The sequence below is a fragment of the Bombyx mori genome, chromosome 20 (genome assembly GCF_030269925.1).
Source record: "Bombyx mori chromosome 20, ASM3026992v2".
NCBI classification, from domain to species: Eukaryota; Metazoa; Arthropoda; class Insecta; order Lepidoptera; family Bombycidae; genus Bombyx; species Bombyx mori.
In genome coordinates this window covers 6,201,376-6,219,200 of record NC_085126.1, presented here as the reverse complement: position 1 = coordinate 6,219,200, position 17,825 = coordinate 6,201,376, and the positions used below count along the sequence as shown (strand labels likewise).

Below are 17,825 nucleotides of genomic sequence, written 5' to 3'. Positions count from 1 at the left end.
AGCAATGAGTTTTTAGAAATATCACTAGAACAAAAAAGGAATACAAACACTAGGATTAAAATATTTAATAAAATCAATATCGATCTATTTTGTTTTTTCATTTTAGATTATTTAAAGTTAAATGCTCTAAGAGTTGAAATTGTGATCGTTATGACGTCTTTTATATTTAAACTTAATGTAATTGAATCATAACCCATCGTAATAATTAAATATGAAAAGGATTTTTTTTAAACTGCTCGAATTGCGCAACTGCATTTAGTAGTGTTTATTTTACTAAATAATGAAAATAAATCGATTTTAAATTTTACTTCGCACAAGAAGCCACTCGATAACTGTTGCCTTAAGCCGCTGCAAATCTGAAAACGAAACGTGCAAGTTTTTTTTTTTCTATGTTGTGCGTGCATTTGTGTTGTCCGGTGTTTGAAGACGCTTGGAATTCGCTTTCAATTTCTTCGTAGGAAAAATGTCGGGTGATACCGATAAAGCAAAAATCAGTGACAATCAGGTATAATTGTGAAATATGTTTCAACACTTATTTTCTTTGTATTAGTGCGCGTCTATTGAGAGCTTTTAAACCAGTGAAGTGATGTTATTTCCGTGTTATATCACTAATGTTTGCCTGCGTCTCAACATGGCTGACAGAACATTCGCTTCCCGCTAAAAGCGGGAACTACGCCACGAAGGGTTGTGATCAAAGTTGAAATTTCGCAATAAAAACTGTATATGCCAACGTGATCGGTTCTTGAAACTGATTCTAATGGAATAAATTTAATGTTTTGTTATATTTCGACCACCCCCGCCCCTTAGCATTTCGTTGCAGGGCCTTTGTTAATGTGCACGATGTTGCCTATATGACATTGATGTGAATTCCGCCTGACCTTGATATTTAGTTTCTTGCGATTATTCAAATTTTTAGGCGGCGTGAGATGTTTTTGTTCCACCGATTGGCGGGCTCGCTATTCAGTATTCACGCTCGGTGCTCGAGCGGCGATGTAAATAAAAGTAGCATGCGAGGCCTTTATTGCTGACCTCCTTAAATATTTTTTCCGATGAAATTGATATATTATTCTCAGCTAATCTTAAACAGGTCATTGCGTATACCGTGTTTCGCAGATCCGGAAACGTTATTTTGCGTATTGGGCAATAAGTATATATAGCTAAGCACCTATATTTGGTGCAACATGCACGATTCTTCCTTTCTATGATCGCACATACATCTATCTATATGTACACAGCTGTATAACTTCAGTAGTGTAGGCAAATTTGAATAGAAAGTATTTCTTGATACTGTAGATATAAGGTTGAAATTGTCATGGCACAAAAGTAACAACGCCAAGCGATAGAATAGTGTAGAATTGCAGTTTTTGGCATTGTGTTATTGCTAATATTCACAACATTTCTAAGTATTTAATTTTGTTGTTTGAAAGTAGAATATTATTTAAATGTAATTAAAGTAATATAGCACAAAATATATTTGACCTTTTAATAGTTTTAGTATTGAAACTGGCTTAAAACATTGGCTTCCAAATATTGAGCTAACCATAACTTCGAATTATATTTTAAATATTCTACCAATATAAAAATAAAAACTAATATCACGAAATGAATTTCATATGAAATGTTATATATTTCACATGAAATGTTTTTTTTTGCGTAGTTCTGTTTAATTTAAGAGTTCAAAAGCCTCTCTTTATTCATTGACTTTAATATATTTGACCGAAGACTATAAAAATAAATCTTAGTTTTCTTCAAAAATAAAATTGCTTCTTAAGTAAGATTTCTTAAACAGGATGAAGACAAGAAATCCAGTACTGGCGATGGTCAAACAACTGAAGACGAGTCATCCCAGGACTCGAAGGGTGAGTCGCTGCGGTTTCAAGATTCTGAGGCCCAAGGTAACGCTGATGTAGATCAACCAGATGCAAAAGAAGAGAATCTAGAAGGTACCCCAAAAAGTCTTAAAGACCGTTCAGTGTTTTTGCATATCAGTGTTCATCTACATGGCAACTAACCTAAATCAGGCTCGAATGATTCATTTTTGTCATATTTCATTAATGTATAGATTCATGAGCATTTTGAAAAAAAAAAAGGACCAGTTTTAACATGTATCCAACTTTATTTAAAAAAATAAAGTAATTCTTATTTAAAAGAGATGAAAATATGGTTAAATTAAACCATTTTTTGCCTTTCATTGTTGCAAAAATAATATCTATTCGCACAAACAGACTGTAGATGTTGCAATATCTATATAAATAATATAGACTATAGGACTATAAACCACCCTACTTGTCCCTCAGAGACTGGTTCAGTTTTTTAAATGCTGGTGTTCCATAGAAATGCTAAGTGTATGGATGTTAAGCGGATTCAGCACTACATATGATTGAGGTTTTTATTCTGGGTCATTAAACTAAATTATAGATATACGGATACTGGAGTTTTTGTCAATGTTAAAGTAAAAAGCACAAAGATAAGACAAAAAAAAAGAAAAGCCCACTGATAGGGGTTTTCTAGCTTCCCTCAGAACTGGCTCATTTTGGACTGGTGGTGGTGGGAGTATACAGTGACATTCAACAAGTGTTTGTCTCTTCTAGTTTATAAATTGTCAAAAGTGTTTTTCTATCAACATCCATGTCTGAGTACTAGGGAAAACCAAACGGTTACTAAAACAGCCAGTTAATAAAAACTGGGCTCTGAAATGGTTTTATTGTGGACTTAAAGTGTAACGTCTGGTATCCCCTAATAACAATGAGGCCTGTTCAAAGTGTACTCAATTTTCGTGGTTATTACTTAGTTAAGGAAGACGCTGATTCATTTTTTTAAATCTCGTTTTGTGCATTTTATGATGGAACTTACAGGATTTTTTGAAAAAAAAGAAGGCTAAATTTAGTTCTAAAATAATATACAAAATAGGATCCTCCATTTTGTGGAGGACGGTGTGTCAATCATATATATTTTAGGTCGTCGTGGCCTAAAGGATAAGACGTCCGGTGCATTCGTATCTAGCGATGCACCGGTGTTCGAATCTCGCAGGCGGGTACCAATTTTTCTAATGAAATACGTACTTACTGGTGATAGGACCTCATGTGAGTCCGCGCGGGTTGGTACCACCACCCTGCCTATTTCTGCCGTGAAGCAGTAATGCGTTTCGGTTTGAAGGGTGGGGCGGCCCTTGTAACTATACTTGGGTCCTAGGTGGGTGACACATTTGCGTTGTAGATGTCTATGGGCTCCAGTTACCCCTTTAACACCAGGTGGGTTGTGAGCTCGTCCATCCATCTAAGCAATAAATAAAAAAAAATCAAAGAATACGCATCATGCTACTCTGTCCCGTAGTACTATCAAACAGAAGCAATAAGAGATGCTAAAGACATTGTTCACTATTAAATAAAAGGGTGAAGATAAGTACATTGTCAGTCAGATCACCAGATCGGAAGGGGTTACCGGAGCATTGCGAATTATGGCATCTTCATTCCGCAAATTCAAAGGAGCTGTAGTAAATATTTAGAAAGAAAATATTGTGTTCGAATAACAACATTTCGAACGCACGATTTTTTTTTGTAAATAAAAATAAGTATGATTGTACCCTCACAAATTCACAATAAGTTCCTATTTATAATCTTAATATACGAAACACACAATTACCAAATTTTATTATTAGCCCTATTTCCCTAAATGCATACTAAGTTGAATGCATAATAAGTAAAATCTAATGTCTAATAAGTAAACACATATTTATAAGCCACCGGTTCTCAAAATTAGATATAGCCTATTTATATAAAATACGTTGGCGTTTGAAGGATCCCATGTCTTGAAATTATCACTAATTTGAGATTCAAATCCAAATGTCGATTGTTTTGAAATTGTCGTGGCTTAAGGGATAAGAGGTCCAGTGAGCTCGTATCTAAAGACACAATTATGTCGTAGTTCAAATCCCCAAACAGTAAAAACTTTTCTCACTAAATATATACTTACCTAACAAATGTTGCCTAATGACATTCACGATAAAGTAAATGACATTGTGTAATGAATAAAAATGCGTAATCATGATCGGGCCGTTTTGTGAGCCCGCACGAGTAGGCCTCCACTACCTTTCCTATTTTCTTCCCGAAACAGTAATACGTTCTAATTTTAAGGTACAGCAATTACACTATACGATTTTGATTTAAAGCTCATGTCTCAAGGCGGGTGGCACCGTTTATGTAGTGATATCTATGACCTTGGTAGCCGCTTAACAGCAGGTGGGCCGTGTGCTCGTTCACCCGTCTAAAACAGATATAAATGTCTATATTAATAACTAAAAATGTCCTGTTCGCTTTGTAATGCCATTGCATACACGAAAGTTGTGTGTACGTAGTGTGAATATTATAGTAATTTTCCCGGTTTTCTCACAGTTGTAGACATAATTAAAACTTCGATTCTTTTATAATATTTTTCGTCTAACTAAGGGCTAGAAAGGAAACGAAATTAATAAAATGATAAAAATAAAAATGAGATTAAACAAACCATAAAAGTAGTTTTAATTATGTTCAAGCGTGTTCACCGTTTGTGCGACTTGTTCGCTATATTTATAGAAAAGTTTTGGGTGTTTTGTGAAGTCCTTACTAATTCATTATTGTGTACTAATGTGGTTAATGCTTATGTCGTCCGCTTGCTAATCATGGCTGGGGGGTTGCTTTCGTGGGTTCGGAATAGTAATAGATTATATTTATTTGGAAAATGTCGATGGATGTTATTAAATAATAAGGATAATTTACTTTATAAGGGAATCTTCGATTAACTTTCTGCGTATCCCGATTAAAATTTAGTAATATCATCGTGGCTTCACAATTTTCAAAGTAAACAGCTAAAAAGTCGAAAGATTTCTTATTAATAGTGCTGACGAGCTTACGGCCGGCTCGCGTAGTTACCGATCAGTCATATGCGACCCATAGCGATTACAGCGTAAGTACTACAATACAGTGTAATAGTTGTGATGCGCAAGTTCAATCTCAATTGGATGGTACAAAGACTGTCTTACTTTTCAAATACGTGGTAGGTACTACCACCCTGCCTATTTCTGCCGCGAAGCAGTAATGCGTTTCGGTTTGAAGGGTGGGGCAGCCGTTGTAACTATATTTGAGACCTTAGAACTTGTATCTCAAGGTGGGTGGCGCATTTACGTCGTAGATGTCTATGGGCTCCAGTAACTACTTAACACCAGCTAGCTCGTCCACCCATCTAAGCAATAAAAAATAAAAGAAACGCAATCCATGACTAATCCATGGCAGGATATTCATACTTACCAATGCGTAGCCTATCACTACGTTAGAAACACTTATGTGAACTTTCACCATATTATATGTTCTACCGTCTTTAGTTATTTTCTACCCTACTCGGCATTGAGGATTGTCGTAGCCGTTTGAGTCAAATCTATTCGAAGATATCACGGAACTCGTATGCTATTTTTGAACTCTTCTTATTTGACTAGTAAGACTTATATGAAAATGTGCCCACCAACAATGTTAAAATAAAAATCTGCGATTGAGCTACTAATGAATTCAGACAGATGAGCTTGAAAAATACAATGTGACTCATGTGTAGCAACAAGGACACGACGTAGTGTTTGAAACTAAAATATTTGATTATATTAAACGTTTATGTTTTTAATGATATTGTATTATATTCTAATTTAAAGTTTTGATTATTTTTTCTTACCTTATCGTTGGTAGCCTACTGGGCTATTATAAATAACTACGCGCGGACGGATAGGAGAGTTCACGGGCTGAAACTAAGATAATTTGCTAACACTAGCTCTAACAAAGAGAAATGCTTCTAGTGCAAAGAAAATACGACGATAAACGCAGTTCGTTGTGTCCAGTGGTGGATTTACACTGGGGGCAGTCGGGGCAAGTGTCCAGGGCGGCAAATTTTTGAGTGATAATATTTTTTTAAGAGTTATCAAGATTGCTCAATATAATTAATTAATAATTTTCTGTTTAATTGACAATTAAACAAATTCAATCATCCATTATTTGTGAATTATAAGTTTGGTGCTTTTGGTAAAAAATTGTAATCAAAATGACTTAATCAATTTATTTCCTTGGACATTTAAAATAATGATCGATTTTTCTATTTTCTGGAATTAAATAAATTTAATTTGTTTTTTTTTTATGTAATATAATTATGAGTGACCCTTAGTGCAAAATTTATAATTGTTAGAACAAAAAAAAAAACAAATATTTATGTTTTTGGAATATATAAGATATGATAACGTTTCTGCAATCAATTAGTTGTTTTAATTTTGAAAAACAAAACATAAACTTTAAGTTGAAGTAAAATTCCAGTATTGGGGCGGATTTTTTTCCTGTGCCCAGGAGCGGCATAACGTTTAAATCCGGCATTGGTTGTGTCTATGACATGGTTGCACGTCGAAACTTTGTCGTATTCGTTTGACGAGAATTAACAGTGCTTCAAGACCCTAAAAGCACCGAGAGTGATCCTGGAGGGTCCGATAAGACATGGTTTGAGTGACGGTGGCTCTCTGCATTTCCCTGTCGTATGGCTCTGTTCGATTTCAATGATGTAAATTGCAATAAAAGTATGTACCTATTAAACAATTTACGAAAATAAAAGCTGTGCAAACACTATCTATAAAAATGATTATTAATTCCTGGGATTAAATTGAAGTGTGCTGTTTATACGCACATCCATAACCATTATCTTTTTTTTAGTATTATTCCTATCTTAAATGTTCTATCTGCAATCGTTCATTGAAATATTATTGCGCGAGTCTATGACATATAATAAATACATGAAATACTAGCTGACCCGGTAGACTTCGTAGTGCCTCAATCGATAAATTAAAGACACATCAAAGGAAAAACAAAATTGTTTGTTTTTATATAATTCCGAGCTTTTTTTATTTTTTCTCACCTTTTAAACCTTCCCTGGACTTCTACGAATAATTCAAGACCAAAATTAGCCAAATCGGTCCAGCCGTTCTCGAGTTTTAGCGAGAATAACGAATAGCAATTCATTTTTATATATAGAGATATGTATCCCATGTTTAAAATCCAAGATACATTGTAAAGTAATTTAATTTTTTATTGGTATTACGTCTACCTAAGATGAGGTCAAGGAATGATACATAATGAATATAATAGCGAACCGAGTATTACCGCCGTCATGTATAAAAGCTCCAAGCTTCAAATTCATAAACGCAATAAACACGAAATATGTTCCAGGAAGAATGATAAATTCAGTTTGTTCGTCACACAAGTCCTGCACAGTTCTCGTGCATTGTGCGCTCTCCGTTCGCGATTTAATTTGTCTTTCGCGGATGTGCCTGCCATCGGTCCGCATAATTCAATATTTCCGCTGAAGTGTCCAGAACCCTTATAGTTGTTTGCATCAATAAAATCAAGCATTAAATGTCTTGCCTACTATAAATTCAACAATTAATTAATCTACAAATAATTGAGGCCTATAAAATCATAGGCAGCTAAATCCAAGTCTGTCAAATATTCAGGTAAACTACAAAAATCGGCCCTAAACACGTCATTACGAATCCTCCCGATCCATCGAAGTACTGCTCTTGCTAAGGCAAGTGTTAGAAACACTCCCGGTTTGAGAAGCTGAAATAACTTTGTTCGGATAGCTACGACATTCTTTATTTTAAAGCAGATTTATAAAGAATGAGAATATGTATTACTAATAATCTGAATTTTAAATGATAAAACTTCGTTTATTAGTACTTAGTACAGAGTAAAAATAAAATTTTTGAACTGAATTTGTTAAAGATTTAGCTGCATTTGTTATAACATGAAAACACTAAAGCGTGTCCAACTAACTAAACATGATAGCTCCATTGTTAATCTATTTTACGACATTAAGGCGTTTAGCTGCCTTTGATTTTATAGGCCTCAATTACCAAAAAAAATCTAAATAAGCTTTGCTAAGGATGAATATAATCGTATTTGTTAGATAAACTCTCTCAGTTGCCTATTTAACTGTTAGCATGTCCAGTTAATATAATACCAGGAACTTTATTATTAGCAGTTCGAGGTAAACATGCAATAAATGTAACATTGATGTATGAAAGCTCTATCGAACGGCTGCTTTCATCTAATATTAACGCGCAAAGAATTTCGTCACTAGTGAAAGTCCATTAAAGTTTGTTCAATGTCAGAACCGTCTATTATATAATTTAAAATTCTTTTGTCATAATACCGAAATCTTATTGGGCTTAAATTAACTGAAATGCATCATATGAACGTTGGGTTTTTTTTTATTTATTTTTTATTACGGTTACCGTAATTGTATGAATTTGGCTAACTAGGAAAAATATGTTTTCCTACTTCGACAAATTCGTGGTAAAAGATAGTGGTAAATCACCACTGTGCCCAGTTTTGCTGTGAAACCTCCATGCGTTAACAGTCGTTATATAATTCAATTTAGACTTAAAACCTCATGTTTCGAGGTGGGTGGCGGCATTCATGTAGGCACTGTCTATGGGCTCCGGATATCAAAACCAGATGAGCGGTAAGCTCGTGCACCCATCTTAGCAATCGGAGAACATCAAATTCTTAAACAGTATGTAGTTTGAGAACTTATCAGTAAGAGCATCAGAACTGAAATTATGATTATTATTATTTTATTAACAAAAAAAAAAACATATTTCTTTAAATCAAAACAAGCAAATTTTAGGTGTCGAATAAGATAGGTCGTTATCATATGTGACTAAATAACGGAGCGAGATCGAATATGCTTATCTCACGTGCTTATTAATTATCATTAAATTATATTATGTACAGTATATATGTGTATGTATGTATGTATAACCTCAGATACCGCTTATCGACTTTTGACAATTATCGGTGAAATAAAATCGTGAAATCATATGCTATTTATGCACTAATAACAGAGAGTAGAACGGGCTATAGTTTATGTAATTAATTGTAATTTTCGTATGTAATATTTTATAAATTATCACAATCGCGAAGCGTATCATCAAATGTGTAGGGGAATGTAATAAGAAAATGCATTTAACCATTGCATTTTTTTCACTACATATTATTATATAATATAGTAGTAACTATTTTATCGTAATGTACATTAAATAGTTTTCACTTAAATTTATTGTATTGTATAGAAGTCTGAATTAAATTTACAAGAATTCGGCACGATACATAAAAAACGCTAAAATTTATGATAAATCAAAACCAAATACATATATTCTGTTTCTTTACAATTCTTGGTTTTCTGTCATGGTAAATGTAATAAATAAATATAAAATTTAAAATAGATAAATAGATTTATTTTCAAATTATATTTTATATTTGATACTTTTTTGTAATTAGTTTACAGATAAGTTCAAGATTCAATTACGCTCGTGTAGTATTAAACATGTATGCGCCGCTTAAGTACCTAGGGTATTTTTACACCAAATATATTCAATATAAGCAATTAAAATACTAATGTTTATGTACGTATTAGTATGTAAAAAGTAAATTTTACAAAGTTTTGTTCTTGTCCTGACAAAATGTTGTCTTTCTTACGCAGGTGACGTAAAGACGACAGCCAACGGTAAGGATGACGAGACCGGCGGTGATGACTCCAAAGATGAAAAGGATAAAACCGATAGTGATACTAAAAAGGTAAACAAAAGTCTCAAAAACGATTTTTTTTTATCCTACCTAAGCTGATAGCATTGAGAGGCTATATCAGCTTCGCCTTAACTAGTAGGTGAGTTCACGGGGCTCAAATCTGATGACTTTGCTAACACGAACCCTAGCAAGAGCCGTGCTTCGCAGAATCTACCACCGGATCGGAAACGCGACCCACTGAGAAGATCCGGGGAGAAACTCACGAACATTAACCGCAAATGACCAATAATGAGGTTGCTGCTTTACAGGAGGATCTTGTTTTTCTTCTAATTTTCTAAGACGGACATTTATTATTAAATAACTAATTAATTATTCAATATTAATTGATTACTGGAGTCAAGTGTGACTCAAAAATATCAAACTCTATTCCCACTTAACTATAAGATGGTAAACAGTCAATATTGCTTACTTGCCTTTAATGTTTTCAATCCATTATTTAGGACATTCACACTTTCGTTCTATGAACATTATATGATTATTAAACATAAAAAAGTATAAATTGAGCTAGGTAATAATATTTGGTCAAGTAATAAATGTGTACCGGCGAAATTCTTTAAGAGACAACTTTCACTAAAGAAATGTGAATGAGGAAGTAACAAGCATCAAATGTTGTTATGAACCGGATGCAGTGAATATTTAGTAATACGTTAATGTTATGCAAAATGTATATACAAATATTATTTTTGATTGAAAAATGTAAAAATGGATATGTCGGACATTTTAGGTATGATACTTGACACAGGTTGTGGAGCAAATGAAGTGAATGCACAGTATGCAAAAATCAAAATTGATTGTAATTGGAAAATTGTTGTAACAATGATTTTTGCATTCCACAAAACCAGCTGATGTCAGCTGGCTTAAAATTGGGGCTTACGAAATATAAAGTACTAGCTTTTGCCAGCGACTTCGTCCGCGTGGAATAATTCACAAATAATGCTTTATTTTAGAACAAATTTGTTTAGCATAAAAAACGTTATAGTGAGCCAGCCCATATGCTGTGGCGGTTTTTTTTTAGATCTTTTAAAGGGAAACAATTCTGTCATATATTATTTTAGCGAAACTTTAACCGTTTCTAAACCCGATTTTGAAACATTCTTTATTGGTGCTCCGCTTGTATTAGTCTTAGCCTGAAGTTATATAGCCTATGGCCTTCCTCAATAAATGGGCTTATCTAACACTGAAAGAATTTCAAATCGGACCAGTAGTTCCTGAGATTAGCGCGTTCAAACAAACAAACTCTTCAGCTTTATAGTTATTTAAAATGTTACAACACTATTTATACCTAGTTCAGCAAATGTACATATATCGTTTTACGCTTACTAGTGTTAAGTGGGTAGTGTTTGACCACTGGTCGAAATCCGACAAGTCACTGACATCAGACACGTCAAGAGATTCATTTTATACTAATTATTATACATTTCCTCTTTCATTTTGTTATTGACATTTCGTTTTTTAAAGGTGGAAAGAAATGGTAACTGTTTCCAATTTTTTCATTGATAACACCAACAACTCGTGTATAGCCACTACAAAAAAAGAAAATAGGTTGACAGACAGAGAAGAATCTGAAACAGAACTGTTGTGTCTTCCTTTTTATGTATACATATATAAGTTACAGGATCACATTGTTCCTTTTTAGGTTTCGGGAATTGTAGAATAAATACGCATTTGCATAAGCATATTTGTTGGCTTTTGATATAATATTAACAAAAATAATTGGTAGAGCTGAATATTAGCGTTTGAGTATAGGAGTTAGGTAAGATCTGCATACATCATAACGGCAACTAATCTCAGCCAGTAACTGCTAGCGTAGATTATTTTGATTAAAATTTAAAAAATTGTGTTTAGGAGGAGAATGGTGAGACACACGATGAAGATGAAAAAGACGATGTGAAGAGTAATGATAAGGGCGCAAAGAAAGCGCCCCCTAAGAAGAAACCTAAGAAAGAGGTACATTATTCACGATCACTCAACTTTGTCGAATAGTGCATTTTAATCCGTAGTGATAGTAATGTTGTCTTATGGGAACAGAACGGACAGAGCCTAGAACTCGTATGGAATACGGCTTTGATTGAATTGATAAAGGACATTTTCACAGAATCCTCCGTTTTCTATGAACGCTATAAAATTATGAGATATCTAGAATATCCATAAATTTATTTTTTATCTTTTTTTTTATCTTTTTTTAGATTTTTATCAGCAATAAAATGAAGCTAATGTTAGTAGTTCCTCTTTTTTTTTTATTGCTTAAATGGGTAAATGAGCTCACAGCCCACCTGGTGTTAAGTGGTTACTGGAGCTCATAGACATCTACAACGCAAATGCGCCACCCACCTTGAGATATATATACGTTCTAAGGTCTCGGTATAGTCACAACGGCTGCCCCACCCTTCAAGCCGAAACGCATTACTGCTTCACGGCAGAAATAAGCAGTGTGGTGGTTCCTATCCGTGCGAACTCACAAGAGGTCCTGCCACTAGTAAAAGGTGGTATCTCTATCACAATGTTTAAAAACTCATAATTGGAACATGCAGTTTTCTGCAATAAATTGATTTTGTAATTTTGCTTGCTACTAAGAATTTAATTAATGAAATTCGTATGAGTAGGATACTGAGGAAGAAGACGAGGATGACGAAGAAGAGGAAGAGGAAGAGGAGGAGGAGGAGCCAGAGGAAGGAGATGAAGATGATGAAAAGGAGGACAAGAAAACCAAGGATAAGTGAGTACTTTGTATTAAACGAATGTATATTGATTGACAAGAGACATATTAATTAGCAAAATGTACTGATGATCGATCCATGTGAAAGTTATGAAAACAAAAGAAATTGTCAAATAAATAAATACTGCTCTACTGTAGTGTTCATATAGTTGTAGTATAGTAAGACTTACTGGTCACAGAGCTGGTCTTATAACATTGAGGCGTGTGATGTTTCTTATTCCATTATTCAAATTACTGTATACACTAAAGCAAATACTATTAAGAACTGTTGTATGACAAAGCTCACTGTTGAAGTATGGAGTGTGTACAGAGCAGAGAAAGTCTATCCAGTATCCAGCTCGGAAGTTCCAACAAAAATGTCAGTGATATCATTTTCTTTATGTTTGATTCGACAGTTAATCCCATCCTACATCAAAAAGTTTTCAATTTACCAGTACTGTTATCATACTTAAAAAATTGAATTATTCATGCATACTTTAATATATATTTTTGCAATATTCAAGAAAAATTTAGTCAATGTCTTTTTTGTTGCAGAGTGAAGAAGCCGGCAAAAAAAGCAAAGGGCGATGACGATGAAGGTGATGATGATGAAGGTGAAGAGGACGAAGAAGAGGAGGAGGAAGAGGAAGAAGAGGAGGAGGAAGCTCCTAAACCCAAGCCCAAGAGAGAGGTTCGTGTGCATTCTCTATACATTTGTATCATCTCATTTCAAGAACTCATTACCTGCCTAAATGGTTAAAATAGTTAACAGCATATTTTGGTAGTAGATACAGAATAAACTTTAGTACAGCTTTCCTAAATTCATCTGTTGAAATGGTAAAACAAATATACTTTATCTGTTTTGGCATGTTACATATTAAAAGTTGAATTAGTTGTGATTTAGGCTTGTACAAATTGTTAAAAATGTTATTAGCCTACGGAGCCGCCGGTACCGCTACCCGCTGGAAAAGGTATCCCGCTCGGGCACATCAGCAATGTGGAAGTATCGTTGTCGCGATTCAAGACCCAAGATCAGAAACTACTACATCAGTATTTGTATGGGGTGAGCTGTCATTTTTAATACGCTTTTATTAGCTTCAGACGTGTGTATGCTAGTATGTAACGGAATCTTTGAACATGATTTTGTCCCCGTTCAAAACGTCAGATTAACTCGAAATTTGGTATACTTATTAAGGACCGATGTCAATTCAATATTTAATTCAACTAAAACATGAAAAATAAATAATAGTTTAAAAAAACTAAGAAAATACGCTTTTATAGAAAATCCAACTAAAAAATAGAAAATAAATTTTAATAAATATGAAATAAAAATAGTTAAGAAAAAATGATTTTATTGTAAAAAAGCGTGGGGGGTGCTTTTCATGATATTATTAAAATAACCCTTCTGCTCATATCTGTTCATAAAATATTTATAATTATTGATATTATGCACCCCACGCTTTTTTTACAAAATAGTTTTTAATTCAAATTTACCAAAAGAAAAATATTGTTGAACACTGTTGTTGAATCGAAACATAATAATATGATTACTGAATTAAACACATTGTGTGTCAAAGCTTATATACTTACATAGAAATGCTAATTACATTAATTAATGTTAGTTAAATTAATGAGTAACTTTCTGTGCAGCAACTTTGCCTGGATCGTAATGTTAAACGCAACATCAAGAAGTTCAAAGGCTACGAATGGGCAATCGGCTCGTCCGACTACAAGGCTAAACTGGAGGAGACCACCAAGATGGAACCCAAACAGTTGCGTACAATGTGCGAAATGCTTGATTTGGATAAAAAAGGTTAGTTTTTTTGATAACACATGAAACAAATGATGATTATAAAGATAGTTTTCCAAGGAAGCCTTATATATAATCTTATTATTCGCTGAGAACGAAAAGTGATTCTAGTAAATAGTAAACTAGAATTATACAAGTTTTGATTCTAATCAGAATTGTAATTTTGTATATTATTTCGTTTGTGATTGTTGAGAATAAATGTTTGCTTTGTACAAAATGGAATGTTGTAACATTAAGATATTATGAGTATTATCCTAAAAACGAAGACGCGACAAGAAGACAAGAAGTATTTGTGTTTGATAAGTCAATAATAATAAAATGTTTTTGCACTTCATTCAATGCTTCTTCTACCACAGTGAGATTTCCGATTGCGGGTCACGAAACGAATGAATTTTCTAAATCTATAACTTGTAAGACCGAGTCGCACTACGATCAAAATCGGTTTAGATACGCACAGAGGACAATAATTAGTTTTTATTAGAAATCATACGTCTGTTGCTATAAAGTAGTTGACGCGATTTTATAAACGGTAATCTTTTCGAATTGCGAAACGGTTTCCTTAAACCTTCCGTAAAACTGGTACTATTTACAACAAAGGGCTGGTAAAATGTATGTGCTTTGATATCAAGTTTGACCTTACCTACATCTTGTAGTTCATTGTTTTGGTAGGTTTGTAGATCGTCCTTTATCTTATAGGTAACGACCTACGATAAATAGTGATCTCTGCTCGCATTGACCATTGTTGTGACATGTCATGACAGGGAAATCTTTTCATGATTAAAACTACTTTTACTGTTTAATTTAGCGTTTTTATTGTCATTACGTTTTAAATATTTTACAGTTATCGTGGTCGCGGACGTCTAAGTATTAAATATTTCTAGATCTTTACGTTTCATTTTTAACTGAAATAATAAGAAAATAATGTAATGCACTAAAAACCCTAAATTAAATAGTAAGAGTAGTTTTAATTATGTCTACGAAACGCGAAAACCGACGTTTTTTTTGCAGTTGCATTATAAATTCTACGAATTTAAAATTTATTTTCTATTATTGGTAAATAGGAAAATTACAAAAAAGGAATCTTGAAGTAATTAAAAAAAATAAAAAGATAATAAAAAAACTGTTTCTTGAAGGTCTTCATGTTCTTGATAGATGTGTGAAGAATTCTGATATTAAATTAATAATAATAGGTGTCTTCCAATTGGTTTCATCAAACGAGTGAATGGATTTGGCGTCGTTATTTACTGACGATAGTCGTACATGTAGTATATGCCGAGTGTGTGCACAGGGTCGGCGTCGGAGCTGGCGGGGCGGCTGGTGGGGTTCCTGCAGCAGCCCACCGCCAACAGTCCGCACGCGCGCGGCGTGGCGCGGCCCCCGCCCGCCCCCACCTCCACGCCCGGCGGCCGGCCCCGGAGGTCCGCCGCCGTCAAGGTGCATAACAGAGGTAACTAATCCTATCTATCTATGTCTCTGTGAAGTGAAACGCGCGATAAATTTTTTAGGCTATATATTTATGTTACCTATGAATGTGGAAGGATATAGCGGAAGAAGTAGACCTAAGAAGAAATGGATGGATTGCGTGAAAGACGATATGGGTAAGAGCGATGAAATGGTATATGATAGAAGAGTATGGAAGGAAAAAACATGTTGCGCCAACCCCAGGTGACTGGAAGAAGGGCAGGATAATAATGATGATGATGATGATGATTTGTAATGAAGACTACATAACTTGTTCATTATTTTGCAAAATGTAATCTATTTTTTTTATTTATAAGCTACACATTGTAATGAAAATTGTATTTTTAGGTTACTCTGATGAAGAATATGAAACTGATCCAGAACCGAAAGTCAAAGGGCCGAAGCCCACTAAAGAAGGTTCCGAAGATTCAGACGTAAGTTTAATACATTTTATAGTACTCATTGATTGGTATATTTAATTTACAGATGCAAGAATCGTTCATTGTGACTAAAAACAATTATATTACTATTTCAAAATAATTATTTTGACTATAACTACTATTATATATTGATATTACTATTTCAAAATAATTATTTTGACTATAACTACTATTATATATTGATATTACTATTTCAAAATAATTATTTTGAAATAGTAATATAATTATATTGTGCTTAAGATAAGTTGTTCAAGTTATTTTGTCAAAATATTAAGTTTTTACAAGCAAAAATACTGATAACTTCACTATATCTATATATCGGGAGGACATTCATAATACTGCTGAATGTGTAATCAGATAATTGGTATGTTATCATACCTTAATCTTTTGTCTTAGATAGTTTTGATATAATTAAAAAAAAACTTATGTATGTAGGGTTCATTCAACCCGAGTGGCTCGGAGGAGGCGGATTCGGACTTTGATCCTGAAGCCGGTGAGGGTGTCGCGAAGAAACGTGCGCCGCGGAGACGATCCGCCGGGAAACCCACCAAACGGTCCTCCAAGAAGGGCAGCAGCAAGGGGAAGAAAGGAAAGGTTAGCCTCTCTAGTCAGGACTCTCTTTGGTACAGGATCCATTAGTGTTTTAGGAAGTAAAACAAGTGTTAACTTGACGTGAGAACTCAGTCGATTACTTCTTCTTTTTTTAACTATGGCAATTCGCTTCTTGTACCACATATATAAACGCCGGTATATGAAAAATTAAATGAAGCGAAATGAAAGGAAGTTGATTAATTTGATACTTTAATCAATTCGGATGAAATTTTCATTTTTCATTTAGAAACGAGATGGGATGAAAAACTTTCAGCAAAATAATGGTTATTTACTAGATTCCATTGAATTTTTTAAGAAGCAATGTCCAGCGTCTTTGTTTCATTTTACCACATTTGTGCACTTCCAAAAATGATAAGGGTCAATTAACCACCATTATTACACGTTGAAACCTGAAGAAACAGTAAATTTACAAAATAAATAATTCATAAAACTTTGCTCCTCGCATTCCCGCCAAAAGGTCAGTCGACTTCTTCGGTTTCAGCAAGCCAAAAAAATTATAATAATTTAATATAATATTTTTTTATTTCGTTTAGTTATATTCATTTTAAGAATTCCGATAGTTCGAATACTTAACAGCTTATGTTATTTGTCGGAATTTTAATACTGTGCAATTTACCGCTAAATCAATTAATGACATGAATTAAAAAAAAATTAAAATACACATTTAGAAAACTTGTCGAAAAAAACAATTTATAAATAAATAAATTATAAATGTGAACTTAAACCGAAAAACTTCACTCAATCATAAAAAGATAATTTCATTCAGTATAGATAACATAATAGTTGTTAACTATAAGTGGAATCAGTTGTGATCTGACGGAAAACTTCTTCACCCAATCTATATTATATGCTCTTGACGCCATCCGTACTTTGTATAACTAACTCTCTAACATAGTAAGTGGTACCATTTCTTCGCTTTCGAAAACAAGGCGTTTTTAATACACACTTATAATTTTTTAACAATTAAATTTGTTTATAAGCAGCAGGCTAAACCGAGTCGCGGCAGACGAGCAAAGTCCGAAAGCGACGAGGAAAGTGAAAAATCTGAGAGTGAAAGCGACGCAGAGTCCGGTAGCGACGGAGAGGAATCAGATGTAAGGGGCTTTTGTATATGTTTATCAGCACTATACGATCAGAAAGATAACTTTGCAGGCGGAATTCTA

General features: G+C 33.8%; 1 protein-coding gene across 5 annotated transcripts in view; it reads left to right on the top strand.

The window, feature by feature from the left end:
- Positions 1 to 244: 244 nt before the first annotated feature.
- Positions 245 to 17,825, top strand: part of LOC101736883 (protein DEK) — a 28,622-nt gene continuing 11,041 nt past the window's right edge. For 2 of the 5 annotated variants that reach the window (XM_021347418.3, XM_062674360.1), the window contains exons 1-12: positions 245 to 505; positions 1,790 to 1,943; positions 9,541 to 9,635; positions 11,490 to 11,591; positions 12,248 to 12,360; positions 12,895 to 13,030; positions 13,274 to 13,402; positions 13,990 to 14,152; positions 15,438 to 15,596; positions 15,959 to 16,044; positions 16,486 to 16,644; positions 17,649 to 17,756. In XM_021347418.3, coding sequence (XP_021203093.2) covers positions 464 to 505; positions 1,790 to 1,943; positions 9,541 to 9,635; positions 11,490 to 11,591; positions 12,248 to 12,360; positions 12,895 to 13,030; positions 13,274 to 13,402; positions 13,990 to 14,152; positions 15,438 to 15,596; positions 15,959 to 16,044; positions 16,486 to 16,644; positions 17,649 to 17,756 — 1,446 coding nt within the window. In that variant the 5' untranslated portion in view covers positions 245 to 463. Of the gene's footprint in view, positions 506 to 1,789; positions 1,944 to 9,540; positions 9,636 to 11,489; positions 11,592 to 12,247; positions 12,361 to 12,894; positions 13,031 to 13,273; positions 13,403 to 13,989; positions 14,153 to 15,437; positions 15,597 to 15,958; positions 16,045 to 16,485; positions 16,645 to 17,645; positions 17,757 to 17,825 lie in introns of all 5 variants that reach the window. The other 3 variants (XM_021347417.3, XM_062674359.1, XM_021347419.3) reach the window with 2 other exon arrangements.